The sequence below is a fragment of the Perca flavescens genome, chromosome 5 (assembly GCF_004354835.1).
Source record: "Perca flavescens isolate YP-PL-M2 chromosome 5, PFLA_1.0, whole genome shotgun sequence".
Lineage (NCBI taxonomy): Eukaryota > Metazoa > Chordata > Actinopteri > Perciformes > Percidae > Perca > Perca flavescens.
In genome coordinates this window covers 20,182,426-20,201,168 of record NC_041335.1, presented here as the reverse complement: position 1 = coordinate 20,201,168, position 18,743 = coordinate 20,182,426, and the positions used below count along the sequence as shown (strand labels likewise).

Sequence of the window (18,743 nt, the reverse complement as noted above, 5' to 3'; positions counted from 1 at the left end):
ATCAACACACAGTTAGGTGGATGTCCCATGTGACCTTTGTTACATCACCACAGCAACAATCAGCTGTCAGTGATCTTAGAGACAGCGTGTCCCTATTGACTGGTTCAGGTTTACTGTTATATCACTGTGACACAAGTAAGCTGTAAATCAAATGTGTGTCCCTGTGAGTGTAGCTATGATTGTCTGTGTCTCCATGCTAGCCTGCTGGCATGTGTGAGTTAGGTAAAAAGACAGTGCATGTGTGTGAGTTAAGTAAAAGTCAGCGAGTCAGTCCTGTGTTTGTGTTTGTCTGTCTACATCTCTTTTGGATTTTCAGCTGATCTGTTTCAATAGTGTTACTAAGCTGTTAAATCTGAAGAGCAAACAGACAGAGACACACACACACTGAGGGAAGAGAAAAATAGAAGAAACAGAATGAAAACAGCCACGCTGCGAGCCGTTTCCAGCCAGATCATCAAACAACACCTTTCCTCTGTCTGGTTCTCAGACACTTGTGCGGAGAAGCGAGGTGGAGTGACGCCAAGAGAGTAGACCAGACAGAGAGTGAACCAGGGCCAAACACGACAAGAGGCTAAAAGAGAGAGTAGGCAAAGAGAGCTAAAAAAAGGAGTGAAAAAAAGACAGATTGGAAGATTGACTACAACGATCGAGGCAGAGAGGAAGAGAGATGTAAAGAGTCTATGTCATGTCCAACAAGGGCTGAATACATATTTTATATATCCAAAGGCTGAGCATTAAAAATTAACTCGTCATCCCCTGTCTACATGATCTCACCTAATGACGGCAAAGTGCTCCTCTCTCTGCCTCGCTTGAACACACAGACACATACACACACTTTAAATAGAGCCTCGGTGTAGAGTGTATTCACTTTAGCAGAAGCAAAGTGCACTTTGACGTGTATGTTCGAGTTTGTCTATCTATCCTCTACCATTTTTTCTCCTTAAAGCAACCTCCTTAGAGCCGGCCGAGTCCAGACGCAGTCCAAGCAAAGAAAAACTGAAGGGAAAAATAGATAACCATCAGCATATTGAGTAGGAAACACACATGGAATCAATTATTTATTCCTACATTTATTCTAAATTCACAAAAACATCTTGTAAACTAACTGAAGTCAAGTAAGTTTTTACCTCCATAATGCACAACACCATAATAACTCATGATTTAACACTTTGTGCATAACGCTTCATCCTTTAAAGTTGATATGGTGAACTTGCTAGTAAACAGTTGCTTATTTACAGATCCAGCATTTACGGAAACCTTTTTTCATTCATTTGAAGTCGTCTTTACAGTCACCAAGTCCAATATTCACTCTTTTTTTAGCTCTGTTTTTGGTCTCTGCCAACCTCTAAGGGGAAATGTAGTAGCAGGTAGTGCACAGTGGGTTTTTAGAGTGTTTTCACTGAAAATGGCTGATGAGGTACATATACCTGTCAATAAAACTTAAAAAAAAAAAATTCCGGTCATACACATGAGGTGGTTTGGGCATCTGTTAAAGATGCCCCCTGGGTGCCTCCCTAGGGAGGTGTTCCAGGCACGTCGAGCTGGGAGGAGGCCTCGGGGAAGACCCAGGACTAGGTGGAGGGATTATATCTCCAACCTGGCCTGGGAACGCCTCGGGATCCCCCAGTCGGAGCTGGTTAATGTGGCTCGGGAAAGGGAAGTTTGGAGTCCCCTGCTGGAGCTGCTCCCCCCGTGACACGACACCGGATAAGTGGACAAAGATGGATGGATGGCATACACATAGAGCATGGACATACAGCTATACCAGCCCTGTATCCTAAAAATTACCTTCCCATTCAACTGAACGGCTTTCTCAATTACATTTCAAGGGAAATGTATTTTCTCCCATTTACGTTTGTTTTTGACGTATTACAAATACGCTTCTAATCAAAGTCCACGAGGTGGATGGGTCAAACAAACACAAGACTTTCACAGAATAAACCGCTGTTTGTGTCCCGTGTAAAACCAAAAGTCAAAGTTGACTTATTTTAAGCAAAACATTCAACTTAAGTAACATACCCAACTTACATCATGTGTGTAACGTATTTAACTTATGTAAGTAACTTAATTTATGTAACAATCCAAATCTTTTCCTAAACCTAACCAAGTAGTTTTGTTTCAATTCACAACATTTATCACACGTTTAAAACTGCGACCGTTTTACAACGAGCACCTGTCACTAGTGCGAGGACATGCTGAAACAACTGAACTGAACGTAACCCGGGAGAAAAAATACATTTCCCTTAAAAAGTCATTGAAAATGCAGTTTTGTTGCATGGGAACAGACAGGGTTGAGCTAATCACATACACCATCTTTTGATTAGGAAATAGAGTTTGGAAACAGGATAAAATCATCAAGTGATGAAATACTCTATTTGTCCAGATGGACAGAAGAGTCTTTGAGGATTATGTAAATACCTTCAAAACTGTGGTCCATGTTGTTTAACAACTGTCTGGGTTTTGTCAGATGCTAGAAGCTACCAATAAAAATACAGACATAATGTAATAATAATAAAATAATAATAAAATAATGTTTTATGTTTAAATTAGTGTTATTCTTTATTCTAAATTAAATGTTGTATGCCATACTGTAATAACATAGCCATTAGTTTTAGTGTAAAGCAGGTGAATGATTTGTTGTGATTGTAACTCATTGACTAATACAGGTCAAGCACTAAGACCCTGGGTGCCCTGGCCCAGTTAAACACCGCTTGTTGTTTAATTAATATGCATGCCAGCTCAATTATGACTGGTCCTTATCGACTCATTTCATGACACGGCATACCTAATTGGCCGAGCTGAAAAGCTGTGAGGGGAAAGAGCATTACATTCCTGCAATCCTTGTGTGAAGACACCAGCACACACTCCTATCTGCACACACGGAGGGAGTGAAGGAGAGAGAGAGTAGAGGGACTTTAAAAACAATGATATCCCCCTCTTAACCTCCACACAAACCAATTTGAAAGCCTAGTGGCTGCCTTTAAGACAAATGCTACCCTAATTTGTGGCTTTTCTCTGTTGTCACTGCAGCTACCCTTCAGGGAAATAGAGATTTAAGACTCTAGCGGACCAATTTGCAGATTTATTTGCCAATTAAGATGTGTGTGTAAGCAGGCTTTTGTGCATGTGTGACAACATTGTCCTTCTACTATTAACAGTGCCAATATTTCTAAAGCCAGTTTCTATTTACCACCCAAAACTCAACACCCTAGTGAGCCAATGAATGGATCGATTCTGAGGTTTGACCAGGATGCAACAGAGACAAATCAATGTGCTGGAAGCAGGTTGAGCGAAAAGCAATGCAGAGGGTCAATGGAGAAAATAAGAAGTGAGTTAAAACCCCTTTTCTTTCTATCTCTCTGGATACAGTAACACATTTTTTTCAAGATATATTAACTTTTATATTAACGCTCATCCAAACAACTTCACACTCAACACTGTGCTTCCTTTCGTCCTGAGCAATACACCTGCCATGAGATAGTTACACAACCTAGTAATGCTATAGTGTCATACCCATGCTAACAGCTAACTATTTGGGACCAGGACATTATCAGGGAACAAAAGCGTTCTGAAAATTATAGACAGATACACAGACAGACAGACAGACAGACAGACAGTCTTCTCCCATTTTAGTTAGATGTATTTGGTATCTTTGAAAACTTTGAGACTCTACTAGAAATGTAAATAGAGTTCTGTGGGTTACACAGCATGAGTTTGTAATAACTCACCAGCAGGTCATTTGTTTTTTAAATAATACTTGACCAGTTTAATGATTATACTGCTAGAAACAGTAGTATAGTAAAATCTTAAAACAGATTTTAAAAGTAAGCTACAGAGGCAGAAGGCAAATACAAATTATCCTCTGAAGCTACACTGACTACTAAAAATTGGAATAGAGAAGCGGAGGATCAAACACTTCCATTCAGGGAGCTGAATTATGGAAGTAATCCAATTTATATTAAGCAGACAAATCTTTGGAAAGAGATGCTCTCCTCACCACCACCATCACTCTCTGTAATAGCCTCCCACTATCACACCATTTATCAGTAAATGTTTGATTAGTAAATCCAGGCTGTCTTTGTTCTATACCTGAGAGGGAAAATTGAGAGAAACAGTGTGAAGAGACAAGGAATCATGTCATATATCAGAGTGAAAACGACACAGCAACCGTGTAGTATTAATCTCACAACAGAATATGCTGGATTTGTGATTGGGTTGGCTCAGTTGGTAGAGCAGGTGCACATACAGTAAATAGAGGTTTATGCTTCGACGCAGAGGTCCAGGGTTTGAGTTCCGACCTGTGACGATTTCCTGCATGTCTTCCCACTCTCTCTCTCCCCTTTCTCACCTAGCTGTCCTGTTCATTTAAGGCGGAAAAGCACAAAGAAATTATCTTTAAAAAAGAATATGTTGGATTTAACCTCTTTAACCACTGACCCACAATAGTAATGGACTCTTGCATGGAGCTTCAGAAGTGGCACTGGTTAAATGATGAAGCATTTTGTAACTTTTGTTGTTTTAAAAAGTACTATTTAACTTATTCGTATTTCCTTTATTTACCAGTTATCAGTACTCATTTCTTCAGCAAATGTTGGTGTCTGTCATCAGCGCTTTTTTGTTTAAATGGAACAAAGTTTAAACAAACAATATCAGTACACATTTAAGAAACACTCATCTACTGTGATATAGTGTTTAAATCATTTCATTTATAAGTATACATGACTGTTTAAATCAATCCTATCCTTCTCATCCCTATGAGCAGCACTCATAACGGTGACTATGACCTTGCCCCTGTGTGGAAGGAGACAAAGCAATTACCGTATCATCACCTGCAATGCTGCAGAGCTGCTCATATACACACATACGTGGGCACAAGACATGCACAAATTAACACACATGATATAAAACATGTCATATGAACACATATTAATGGTTGGCCGCACAGCCTAAAAGCTTAGAGGTAGAGCCATAAATTATCAATATGGAGCAGAACCCGTTTCTATTATTATGGATCTCCATCACTCTCGCTCTGTGTACAGCTGTACGTTTGCACTTGGTGGCTGCATTGAAGCAGCTATCTTATCTTTGCACCACAGGATGTTAAAAATGTTGTGACAAACAAACCAAAAATCCATGATAGAGAAAAGAGAGGCTGTTTGTGCAGTTCATGTGTTTGTTTGCTTATTTGTTTTGGGGACAAATGTCTCTGCCCCTCTCTCTCTCTCACTCTCTCACTCTCTCTCACTCTCTCTCTCTCTCTTTATTCTGATGTATATGATGCAGTAAGTAATGGTGTGTACATCCTACAGTAAAATAGGTTAATACACCACATGTGCACATTCACACAATGATGATGATGATGATGATGATGATGATGATGATGATGATGATGATGATGATGATGATGATGAGTCACACACACCTACAGACCTACAGTTTTCTCTTCATTGACTTACATTTTATATGTTTAAATTAAGATAAATGCAGATGTGGTTGAACTGATGTTTTAACTACAGCAAAGATGTTGTGGAAGGTTGTGTGGAAGCCTGCTGTTTGGTGAAAATACATGAAAATACAAGTATTACAGTGTAGCTTGTAGATATTACTGTTACTGATTGTACTTTTTTACTTTTAGTTTTAATTGTTTGTTTTTAATAGGCTATATCGACCCTGGACTCCCTCGAAGGTAGTATTGATACTGAGTGGATTATCCTTGTGAAATAAAGTAAATTGAATTGTAATTATGTCAAACTTGTTACTTCCAGTACACTGGCTTGGCTGTTTTGAACAGACTTGGCATCAGAAACCACCAAACATTTTATTGATTAAAAAAGAGACAAAAACTATAACAAATCCCAAAAAGTGCTTCTATAAATCATGCTTAAGACTTAAGGTCACTTCTTGTTTATATTTTGTTTGAAATCAGTTTTTTTTTACTAATTGCCTAATAAGAGTAGAGAGTAAATGCAACCTTCTTGACTCACATAGACATTCGGACAAATGTAGACAAATGTAGTCTAAAATGTAGTACAAATTCATACATGCATTACTTTAACAATAAGCTAACAAACTAGGCCCAGATGTCAACTTTTTGCTTGTTGATTGGAAATATCTCATTCTAAATATGTGTTCAGTGGTTGTCACCCAGCATAGTGACCGTGAGTAAGGAGTCCGTCCTTGGCAGGGATGATCTGATCTGAAGTGTCCTTGAGCAAGACAACGAATATCAATCAGCTCCATGTGTGACCTCTGACCTCTCACTTTCTCCTCTCTGTGGTTCATTGACTGTTCCAACCTCTTTGTAGATTTTTTTCTATCAACAATTGGCACGTTTTTACACTTTCCCTTTTACCTTCACCTTATTTTCCTTTTTCAAAAAATCTGCCCTGTCTACCAGTCCCATTTCAAATCTATTTCATGTTTTAATCTGATTAATCTGTGATCCCCGCAGCCGCTCCATCTCGTTTCCTCTCCTACTTCTTCCTACACCCTGTTGATTTGCTGCCGTCATCCTCTCAGCTCATGTAATGTGACCAACCATGTCTTCCTTATATTTTGTCTTATCAACCATCTTTCTTTCTTCTGCCCTCATCCATTTCTTTTGATGTTTCCCTCCCTCTCTCTATCCCACCGTCTCATCTCTCTGCCTCCTCTCAGTTGCAAGCACAAGTCAGAAAAAGGATTATGTCTCTTTAGTCATCTTTGCAGGAGCATCAAAGAGGCGCCGGCAAGCAGAATAAGAATAGAAACTGATGCTATTTATAACTTGTTTCAAAGAATGCCTACCAGCCGAAACAATAGTACTGCCTCAGCATCCCTAACAGACAGACACACACACACACACACACACACAGCTACAAAAAAAACTAGTAAATAAAAGACAGACACCACCTCAGCTACACACACAAACACACACACACACACACACACACACACACACACACACACACACACACACACACACACACTGCTCATCGACCTGGTAAAAGACAAATGCAATGAAAAACAATACCAGCAACCATATGCATCTTTAAATAGACTGTAATGTATTGATAAGGTGACTTCCACAAGAATAGAAACGTAGCAATCAGCAGGATATATTTCAAGCTGTCAAAAGTTCAAGTTATTGCGAGCTATTTTGGTGCCATGCAGTAATTTCTTCCACAGTATGGTGAATTAATGTCCGTAATTGCGGAACTTTGGCTCACTGGCTACTTTTAAATCTTTCATGCAAAGTGAGCCAATGTTACTCCACCCTTCAAACACATACACACACACACACATATGTGCACACATATACACACTTGTGGTGTAGCGTGTCGCTGACAGCTGACTGATGTTGGCCTCATGAAGAACAGTGATCTCCCTTAAATATACATGATGTGTCACAGAGAAGGAGGAGGGAGGAAAGAAAGATATGGATGAAAGCTCTAAAGATAGAAAGTGAGAAAAGGTGGTCAGAGGAGTAAATACAAAGTTGAAAGTGGAGCAGAGAATAAGTGAGCTGAAAGACAGCACGATAGGGAGGAGTGAAAAGACAAGAGGGGAAGGACAGATGGGAGGATGAGAAGAAAAGGAGTGGATGGTGAAGGAGAGAGGAGCTGAAAGCAGAGGAGGTCACTGTGTATTGATCTTAACATTACCACTGAACATGAGAGCAGCAGGATGGACACATTCAACCCCCCGGGCAGGGTAGACATACACACACACACACACACACACACACACACACACACACACACACACACACACACACACACACACACTCTCTCTCTCTCTCTCTCTCTCTCTCTCCTCCCTTATATTCCGCTGTCAGGCTATTCTTAGAGTCACAGAAAAGCATTTAAAAATAATTATGCTCTGTTGTAGGCTGTCACCATGTCTCGAGACCCAGAAACTAAAATATTTTCTAAAATAACCATATGCATCTACATGTGTGCATATTACTGTGGCCCTGAAGTGCATCGTGGTTTGCACTTCAGGGCCACCGTAGTATATTGATAAATAAAACACATCCAGCTCTCCCTGATACCTAAACATATATACATAATTAGGCTGTGATCTTTAAATCTTTTAATAATTGGTGTGGTAAATGACTGAAAGAATTTGTTTGAAAATGGATGTTCAACCTTTTTACCTATTACTGTAATGTGTTAAGATGAAAGACTATTTGTTAAGGAATATTCTGTAAAGATGATTGTACTGTAATATATATATATATATATATATATATATATATATATATATATATATATATATATATGTTCTGTATTTATGGTCATTTATATTCCTCTTGCAATTTTTGTTTCAACTAAGAGTAATCCCATTTTGTAGAAGAAAAGGATGTTGATAATGCTGTTCTGTATAGTTTGCCATGGCAATTTATCAATAACATGACGATCAATGAATTGCATGCCTATATAAAGAAACAGCCTCAGACCACCCTGATTATGTCAAGATAACATTTGAAGGGTAAAGCATGGTGTGCTAGAGAAGAGATGCACGGCATGTTTTAGTTTTGATGGACTTGCATTAAAGCTCACACTGGTCTGCACCTCACTTTAAATCTTACCCTATCCTGTAACATTTAAGATAACTACGACGTCACTTCACCTGCGTTGACTACTACACATTTTTTAGTCAAAATGTGACCACAAAAACATTATTCTCATGGAACAAACTCCAGAAAACTTGAGGTCTGCTCCCACACTTCTTTAAAACTTCTTTTTGAACTGCAGTTTATTAAATTTAAATGTAGGACTATTTATTCATATCTTGCACTGCATTGTCCTGTTTATTCTGTTTTATTTAAATGTATCTCATTCTGTCTTTTTATTTTATTTTACTCTTAATATCAAATGTATGTATTTTTATATCATCTTGTGTTTCTTTTATATCTTGTCTTTGTTATGTCTTTTATGTCTTATGCAAAACAGATTGAATTGCCCTGTTCTTGAAAGGTGCTATATTTTTGTACTTGTAGACATGTGTTATGCAATGACCATTCCAGTCATAAACCTTCATCCATTTTTTAGGCAAAATTGCATAGACTTTTGCCTTAAAAAATACTCACACTTATTGTTGCTTTTCAAGATATTTTAAAGCCTCATTTAATCATGATAATCAATGCAGTGCCAAACATTGTGCTCCAAGGGGACCTGGCCAATGCACGCATGTTTTATGCTAAGTCAAGAACGGATACCTCAGAAATATGCTCACATACAATTCAAGAACAATTTTATCACATGATCTTTATGATGGCATAAATGTTGTCGTTGTCATGTCATCCTGACCTACATATTCAGCACAATGCAGATAGAAAAAAAGATAAAAACAAAATAAGAAATAAGACAAACAGACAGGGATCATGCAGAGAGAAAAAATAAATTAGAGTAAGAGACGGAAGTCTCCATAGAGTGGAAAGAGGAGAAGTGCTTTTGTTAGGCAGCAGAAGTGTAGCATGAGGAGTACAGGATGTCATGAAATATGTAGGAAGGAGCAGCTCAGCACCGGAACACAAAGCCATTAAAGAAAGCCCTGGAAAAAGCAGTCAGCTAGAAATATAAATGTCCATTTCCTTATTGTGCATAGACACACAGCTAAAAGCACATACACACTTCCACAATCTTGGACTCTCGCATCTCCTGGTGAAAAGCCACACTCTAATGTTCTCAGACGTGTAAACAGAGTTTAGCACACTTTTGTACTCTCAAAGACGTACGAGCATACATGCATACATGGTATACATGCGAGTGAGCGCTTCAACACAAAGAAACAGACACAACCTCTCAGCCTCTCTCCCCTCCTTGTCTCTCAGTTAACGTTATGGTGTTTTGTAAATCATTGATTGGATACATGCAGGAGACTAGTGAGACAGTTGGTTTAACATGCAGCAAGTGTTTTCGGTATTTCAGGGTCAGAGAAAAGGGCCGAAGCAGCTGACAACTTCTTCTGAAGGTGCACTCGGGATGAGAGAAGGTGCGTTTGCTCACTGGGCTCTCAACTCTGTTCAACTCACTGGTTGTCAACAAGGTGGTGCCGCTTTGAAGGATTTGGTGCAATGCCGTAGATGTGACATAATATAATGTAATATAATTTAATAGAATAGTGGGTATATGCTGTTTAGCATTGCACATATTTTTTATGCACTGTCCGTTATGAAACATAGGCTATGTGCTCTATAATCATGCGTCATTATTTGGCAGGTTCACTGGATTTTACTTTTACTTCTCTGGCAGCAGCTGCAGCTCAGGCCTGAAGGGGCCCAGAAGCCACACAGGATCTAATTTGTTTGTGGAAACAGGGGAGAAACTTATACTTTCCTTTGTTCAGGCAACCCAAAAAGGTATTAGATCTCCAATGGAAATTGTTAAAGCCTACTATCAGGTTTTATTCCTTTTTTGTCCATTTTCGTTTTCCAGTTGGATGGGCTTCAGATGTAAATTTGTATTGCAGATTAAGGAGAGTGATGGCACTCAACTATCACACAATAATAGCATTTCAACTTAACTTAATTTGGACGCCTTTTAGAAAAGACAGGGAAAATGTTATTAATCAATCAATTGCTTGAGCCTCATCATCTCAGGTTGCTACAGGTGTTCTTTTTCCTCGGTGTACAGTGATTTAGATGATTTCATATACACAAATCTCACAAATACCTCCTTCTGCTTGTTTCATGCACTGGATGAAAGACTGTATGTGTGTGTGTGTGCGTGTGTGTGTGTGTGTGTGTGTGTGTGTGTGTGTGTGTGGGGGGGGGGGCAGTAAGATAGTTACTCTGTAATCAATAATAACGTAATGAAGGTAGGACTGTGACACTACCATAGTCATTTTGAAAGAAAGTAAATGTTGCACGTTAGTTGTCAATCTCCTCTGTTCCTCATATTGTCTCAGCCTCCAAAGGCTGATATCAGATTTGAACTTGATAATTCCAACTGAAGGCTTGGATTTCTGAAACTGAGTAGTAGTAGTTAGAGTACATCTTTTTCTTTCAGACTTGGTTTTAGTTTGACAATGCATTTCAGTGCTATACAGGTGGCAGGGCCACTTGAAGCCAGCTGGGTGGAAATAACATACATCACCTCTAGGCAGACAACAGACTTGATAAGCACAGTTCTCTCTCTCTCTCTCTCTCTCTCTTTCTCTCATGATTGATTACAATCAATAACCGAAACAGCAGTCCTCTCTGCCCTCATCATCATCAATATCATCACCACCACACCCAGCAGCTCCATACTGTGGTATGAATCAAACTTCATCCTAACTTCTCTCCATGTGGGTCATATCTTGCTTAAGCCCAACACACATACAGATCACTATTGTGTAAGGCTTCTTTTTTTCTCTTTACTGCATATCTCATTTATGCAGCATGGAGCAAAACGCATACAACCTCTCCTGTAAATCACAGCAGCAAGGAAACTAGAAGAACAGTACGTTCAAATGGGTTTTGCTGTACAAATATGACGACATAATCAGAGTAATAATAAACGATATGGGGCTGTGACAGCCTTAAATCGAGAATAGTTTAATTCATCCATAGAATGAATCTGCCGCATCCATGTGATATTTGCAATAATCACAGAGAGGGCTTGGAAATACATGAGGTCTACCCACCTGGATGCTGCAGGAGACCTCGGAGTCGTCCAGTAAACGGATCGTGCAGAGGACCTCCTGGTCCAAGGAGCGGATGCTGGGGCTGCGAAACCGGAGCATTTTCATCCTTCTGTCGGTTCTGTTTCAGCTCCTCATCTCAGCGGGTCCACAGGCAGACCAGATACGCACATACATAGACATACACGGAGGACTAACGCATACACACGCATACATAGGCGGCGTCCAGTCGGGTCTTGTCACCCCTTGTGACGCCCTTGGGAATGAATGGGTGGATGAAGAGATGGATAGATGGATAAGAGAAGAGAATGGATGGATGCAACAGAGTGGGAGGGAGGAGAGCTTGCATCCGTATCCTGCCTACCCACTGTTGGATCTATGGAGGGAGGATGGCTTTTCCATATCTCTCTCTCTCGCTCTCGCTCTCACTCTCTCTCTCTCTCTCTCTCTCTCTCTCTCTCTCTCTCTCTCTCTCTCTCTCTCTCTCTCTCTCACACACACACACACACAGACACACACAAATTTAAATTATGATCACACGTGTGTGGTGTCAGATTGCCAGCTGGTGAATCTAAATCACCTGCCCTGTGGACTTTTTATTTACTCTATTTGAGGGTGATTAAAACAAGCCGTGAGGTCTATGAATACATTCATTTACAGGCTATTTGTGAAATAAGAATGCTCACACCTGGGAACACATTCCCAGGTGCTTAACAGTCAATTTTCATTGAACTGCCTTTAACTTGTGCTGCATAAATGTGAATTTGTGTAGGCCTACATGCCTGTATTACTTGAACTATACCTGTTATTTGATAAGATGATTAAACCTGTGATCAAAACACACAGCTGGTCAAAACTCAATTTGACTCTGAGATTAGTTTATATAGCCTATTATTTTCATGACGTCAAAGACAGTTTAGGTGCAACCAGAGTGATAGAGAATGGCTCTGGGTGCAACCATAGATTTAGTGTTGGGGAACAGGACGCTGTCCCTTTAAATGCAAACGTTCTGCGTCATCACGTAATTCAGTAAGATGAGACCTTTGCTTTGCTAATACCGCCGAATATAAGTTCTTATTGTTTTAAGTTGTTTACATATCATAACTATTAACATACTCAGTGGTATAGCTAGGTTACACATGTGCATGGTTTTCGTATTAAATAACTACTGTTGTTAAGTCATAGGAGTAGGCTACGATCCCAGGAGCTACGGAAGTCCCACCAGTTCAGTACGGTAGGATACATTACATCCATAAACTGTTTACATCACATGAGCACTGCTATTATGGTTCATAGGTTGTACTAAAAGAACATATTTATAGTCATTGTTATGGCTACATGTTTCTATGGTAGATATGTTCACATATGTAAGATTTATAGACCATGCATATACGTTTTTGCCAACAGTTATACAGTTTTTTTCCTTCCTTCAGGTGGCTGAAGATCCACAGACAGGATGATCTACATCATAATGGGAGTCTCAGGCTGCGGAAAGTAGGCTGTGTATAACGTTACTGTCTGTTTTATTTAGGACAGCCTTACAAGATGGCATCTCATATAAGAAGCACATTCAGTGGAGTTTGACCAACATATTTAAGTTTATTAAGTCACATAGTGAAAAAGATATGTAGGCTAAATGCTTAGGAGAAAATACATTTTATATTTGTTTACATTATAGCAGGTGGTGGTTTATCAATTATCAATGAGTTTATGTCTCATTACATAATTAGTTTCAGTAGGCTAGACTAGTATCTGTTACAGAGTTACTGAGGAAAGTAGTAAGCCAGCTGCATGCAGCACAGTTCTGTATTGGATGTAATTTAACAACAAAAATACCATAGTAGAGCTGCAAGTAAAGCCTATTTTCATTATCTGATTTCTTTCTCGACTAATCAATTAATTATTTTGTCAATATATCAGAAAATAGTGATCACAGTTTCCTAAAGCCCAAGCTGATCGCCTAAAAATAATTTGGACTTTTGGCAAAAACTAACATAAGACAAGGAAAAGCAGCAAATCCTTACAACTGAGAAGCTTGAATTAGGTAAAGTTTAGTACTTTGCTTTAAATTATTCCTTGATTATTAATTTTGAATAATTAAATATATGAGCTCTAAACTACAGCATGTCTATGGCGGTAAAGTTTTCACTTAAAGCAGTAGATCAGATCCATGTTATTGCACTGTATCAATTCTGTTTGTCTCCATTTCTTATACAGAAGCACCTTAGGGGCCTTCTTATCAAAAAAGGTAACTGGATCCATCCCCCTCCCTAGACACACGTAAAAACACCTCCATCATGTTTCTGCACACAGTATGACTTAACACTGCATATATGTGTGTGTATCAGCTGGGCTGGCCCCTGCACGAAGGGGATAACTTCCACCCACAGGGGAACATTGAGAAGATGGCTCGTGGTGAGCCACTCACAGACCAGGTAGCCTACTGTGTGTGTGTGTGTGTGTGTGTGTGTGTGTGTGGTCCTGTCAGCTCAATTTGGATGTCAGTCATGAGTAAATCATTCTCTCAGACTTGCAGATACAGAGAACTCAACAAGTGGCTGGAGCAAGCTTCACTAGAGCAGACAGTGAAAGCAGCAGGGAGGGAAACTGAGCTTTTCATCGCAGCCCACATTCCTTAAATTCAGTTTAGGGAATTATTTCCTGTTTGTCCAACATTTATCTTTTTTTCTTGTCCATGATGACTTTCAAAAGAAAGGTAGCTCTCCAAACAATTGACTGGCTATCTGCCAACATTGAATTCACAAGCCTACAGGCAGAGCAACCCCAGCCAACGTTTGGCAGCAGTTTGCTGGTAGCGGTGTTTGGTGGCTTATAATAACCTCCTACTCAGAAATCTGTTTTCAACGGCAGAGAGAATTACCCCGGGACCTGCTCTGTCCAATGCTTTGGCATGTTTAAAAAAATACTCAACAGTTGGCAGTTTGCGAATGAATGTAAATTTGGGATTACTGTCAGGCAAAACATTTGTCTTTCATGCCAGTATTAGAGTTGGCAGGTTGAGGTTGGCATAACCGAACGGGACATGAGAGAATGTGATTTCTCTCATTCAAGTTCAGCTCTTCAGTGTGAACATAAAAATGTGACTCCAGATCAGTTGTAACCAAACTAGGACTGTTTCTATTTCTTATTGTAATCAAAGATGTGTTTGTGCTGTCAAGTCTGTCTGCCAGATCTCTGTTTGATTCCATGATTGGTTATTTTAAAGACTCTTTGACTTAATTTTCTGTCCATTAAACAGAAAATTGACAGCTGAGCTGACTGCAACTGTGAGTGTAGTTAGTATTTTACTTAATTATTTATGTTTTTCATATCTGAATGTTGTACTTTTAGAGGAGCAATGTCTCTACATAGTTTAGAAATATTTTTGGTGAATTTATGAAACAACCTTCAGTTTAATGACGCAGTCTGGCTTCACCATTGCAGGCTCAGCTCACCCCATGTTTCCTGTGATGTTCTGAAATGCACAGCTTGCCTCTCTGATGGCCAGTGATATGCTGAAAGTAGTATATGTTATTGGATTCACCTACTGCAAAACATTTTTTAACCAGGACAACTGCTGCTGTAGACACGGATGAAATAAATAAACATCATGCTATAACAAAAAATATAAATGTTATGTTGTTTGTCCCTTCAGGACAGATTGCCTTGGCTTCTCAAACTACATGAAGTCATTGAGAGGTAAGAAAAAACTAACTTTTCGTACACACAGACTATTATGCACACTCATATGAACATTTTGCACTAAAAACACAACGTACTTTTGTAATGACAGAAATGGAGAAGATGAAGGGTTTAGAGAGTAAGCAGCGAGGTAAGGATACAGGCGGCCGTGAAATTGTCAGAAAAAAAAAGATCAAAAATATCAAAGATGTTTTGAAAATTGAGATGAAAACCAAAGAGAGAGGACGGGGAGTTTGGGAGAGTATAAACAGATTAAGTGAGCGAGTGAGTGAGTGTAGAGAAGAGGTGGGGAGAGCTGAGAATTCGCCATCTCTTTCCTACAACGGCAACATCAAAGACTTCTTTTCAAACTCTTCCACACTCAGTCAGCCTTTATCAGCTCATCCTTGTATCCCTTCTTTTCTCTCTCTTCACCCTTCTCCTTCTTCTCTGTAGCTGTTTGTGACCAGAGTTCCCTTTAAGTGCACAGTTTTTACCATTTTCCAACATTTCAGTATACAGTTCAGCAGTATCACTAACTCACTCCTGCCCTCACTAGCTATGTGCATTTGTGTCTTCCCATCCCAGAGAAAGGGCTTCATGCTCTGATGCTCTTGTGGTGTGCTCTGCCCTGAAGCGCCTGTACAGACAGATCCTGCTCTTTGGCTCCAAAGCCCTCGCCTCCTCCTCCGATCCAGACCAAGATATCCTACCTCCGTCCTCTCCTGATGTCTTTTTTCTCTTCCTATATGGGGACTACGATCTCATTCAGCAGAGGATGGTGGCCCGGAGGGAGCATTACATGAAAGCAGAGCTGCTGCGTTCCCAGTTTGATGTTTTAGAGCCTCCGTCGGCTGAGGAGAATGTGTTGCCACTGGACATCAGGAGGAGCATCACTGACATGGCCACGGAGGTCGAGAAGCACATCATCAGCCTCATGTCGTCACCAATGCCATAACCACCAGTCTAGTGGATTCACCACATCTAGTTTATATTTTAGTGCAGCTGACAAGTAAAGCTGCACTAAGTTGTGGTGTAAGACCAGAAAGAAGCTTGTACAGTAGTGGGAGTTTTGGTTTTGTTCTACTCTATAGCGCTTTAGTACAGAACCTGTGTGATCCTGTGGTGCTGAAAACATTTCATAACACAATTGCCTTTCCAGTATATTCCTGCTGCGGAGTATTTTATATTTGAATTGGGGCCATTAAGTGCTTTTGTTTTGTGAATGAACCTCCAATAGTAGGCCACCAAGAAAAAGGCTAGATGTTCATACGAGCAGTTTAATATAGTGTGGCTATTAGCTCTTTTTGAACTTATGAAAAGGATTGTAGTAGTACTGTAAAAGTTTGCACTGTAAAGATTCACGTTTCAGTAATGTGGGAAATTTGACTGATCTATTTGACAGCACAGAGCGAAATATGATGGAAAAATGCCTTGAGCAGAAGATCTATTTTAAACGTTTTAAACCGTAAAACGAACCTGACCATGCAGAAAATGCACTAAGAACTTTCCTGATTAGATCCATTTTTTATGTATTTAGTTACCTGGCTAAACCAGACATGCAACATTTATGGGGGAAATTGTGTTGGTCCCAGTTGCATCAGTATGGGAATATGACATTAAAATAAACTGATGGTTTTGCTTGAATATTTTATCCCATGTTTAATATTTAATTTCTCTTTGATAACCCAAAACCCAAAGATATTCCGTTTGCAATCACATAAGACAAAGAAGCAGCACATCCTCACAATTTAGAAGCTGGAAACAGTGAATTTCAGCTAATGTTTTCTTGATATGTAATATATAAATGATTAATGGCTTTTCATAATAGATTCTTATTCATTTTCTGTCGGTAGACTAATCGATAATCAGCTAATCGTTTCAGTTCTACAGAGAACCCATTTATATTTCAGAAAGTAACGCTTTTGTCTTAAAACCTAATAAGTTAACTCATACATTTCTATAACTTAGGTTCAGTTTAGTATAGAGGACACAATGAACTGGTGGACAGCCGAATCTCACTATAAGGATTTAAACTTAATTAAATCATTCTTCTTAATTTAACACCATTGTATTGTTTAATTTGACTCCAGATAATCTTTCCATTACATGTTTCTCTCAACTGCTCTTAATTAGATTTTTGCAAGTGACTGCAAATCATATTTTTATATCATTTATATCAAACCACCTTTCATGCACTGACATTACCTGCCCAATGCACCAACCGATCTTAAAGTACAATTTTCACAATGAATACGACAAAGCAAAATTATTAAAGGGATTTAGATTTAACACCTTACTGACAATAGGTTGACCATACTAACGGTCAGACCAGGTTTAAGGCTTCATCATCCCTGCTTTCTGATCTATAAGCATCTTCAGTACACACACACACACACACACAGGCGACCATGACACCCCCACACACTCAAACACATACACCTCCACTCAGCAATAGCGGTTTCTGTGGTGTGACTCATCTGCAAACCTCAACCCAAATATTTTAGGAGCTTCTAATCCAGAAAAAAACAAAAAAACAACCCTTGGCTACTCTCATATCTCACACATCCAGACGAGCAGGCGCGCGCACACACACATGTACACACACACAGAGCACTAGAGATGAAAAAAAAACCTCAGTCTGGCAGCAACAGACAACAGGTTGTCAAGTGGATCACATACACACATCTGATGTCAGAATATGTGTAGTGTCTGTCAGTTAATCCTCTTTGCCCCCCTCCCTCCCCCCTCTCTCTCGCACGCACACACACACACACACACACGTAAATAAGACTATGCTTGTTTGTTATAAGTTTATATAAATAAATTACAGAAGAATTTTGCCAGTTGGTATGTCATGTTTGCCATGGAGACACAGATTTCAGGGTCATGATTACACTACACTAAATGTAAAGAATATGAAAGTAAGGAATCAAAAATAAAATAATTCCAGCTGCACATTACACACCAAAACAGCTCACGTTACTGAGGACGTTAAGATACACATAACTGCCCTCTAGTGTTCATAGTTAATAGTACACCAGTAGATTGAGGTACAGATAATAATAGCATGGTAAAATACCTACTTAAAAAGTCTGATTTGAATTGCTAATGACTCATTTTGATGGGATTTTCTCTCAAATTCAGTAAACCATGTGGTGAATTAAATGACTATGTTTTTATCAATCAAAGATGGCAAACAGGTTTTTGTTTGAATTGTGTCTTTATTAAATGCTACACCAACTCAAGGTACAACATTATGTGTTTTCAGCTTCTGAAATGTGAGAATTTTGCTACTTTTCTCTTTTTAATACAATTGCAAATTGGATTTTGGACTCTTAAATAAACAAAACAAGCATTGTGAAGACGTCATGGCTTCTGGGAACATCTGGTCACTCCTACAATAATTCACAGGTCAGGGGATGAGAAGATTTATTTGGCCATACACAACA

At 39.2% G+C, this 18,743-nt stretch overlaps 2 protein-coding genes across 3 annotated transcripts in view; one reads left to right on the top strand and one right to left on the bottom strand.

The window, feature by feature from the left end:
* The window catches only part of frmd3 (FERM domain containing 3), a 52,166-nt gene extending 40,448 nt beyond the window's left edge, over positions 1–11,718 (bottom strand). The window contains exon 1 of the mRNA XM_028579141.1: positions 11,614–11,718. Within this exon, the coding sequence (XP_028434942.1) occupies positions 11,614–11,718 (105 nt within the window). The remainder of the gene's footprint in view (positions 1–11,613) is intronic.
* An 899-nt stretch (positions 11,719–12,617) lies between these two features.
* On the top strand, positions 12,618–16,938 carry LOC114555593 (probable gluconokinase). 2 transcript variants are annotated; one of them, XM_028578100.1, is made up of 6 exons: positions 12,618–12,844; positions 13,044–13,104; positions 13,828–13,858; positions 13,959–14,045; positions 15,266–15,309; positions 15,880–16,938. In XM_028578100.1, exons 2-6 carry the CDS (start codon positions 13,067–13,069, stop codon positions 16,247–16,249), a joined length of 570 nt encoding a protein of 189 aa, XP_028433901.1. In that variant the 5' UTR covers positions 12,618–12,844; positions 13,044–13,066; the 3' UTR covers positions 16,250–16,938. The 2 variants fall into 2 exon arrangements, with proteins under 2 accessions (XP_028433901.1, XP_028433902.1); XM_028578101.1 differs by lacking the exon at positions 12,618–12,844 and adding an exon at positions 12,860–12,959.
* The last annotated feature ends 1,805 nt before the right edge of the window (positions 16,939–18,743 follow it).

Coding starts and splice junctions, on each gene's coding strand:
- LOC114555593 (XM_028578100.1), top strand. CDS start 13,067: ATGATCTACATCATAATGGGAGTCTCAGGCTGCGGAAA. Junction 13,105..13,827: donor GGAGTCTCAGGCTGCGGAAA/GTAGGCTGTGTA, acceptor TTTCTTATACAG/AAGCACCTTAGGGGCCTTCT. Junction 13,859..13,958: donor GGGCCTTCTTATCAAAAAAG/GTAACTGGATCC, acceptor TGTGTGTATCAG/CTGGGCTGGCCCCTGCACGA.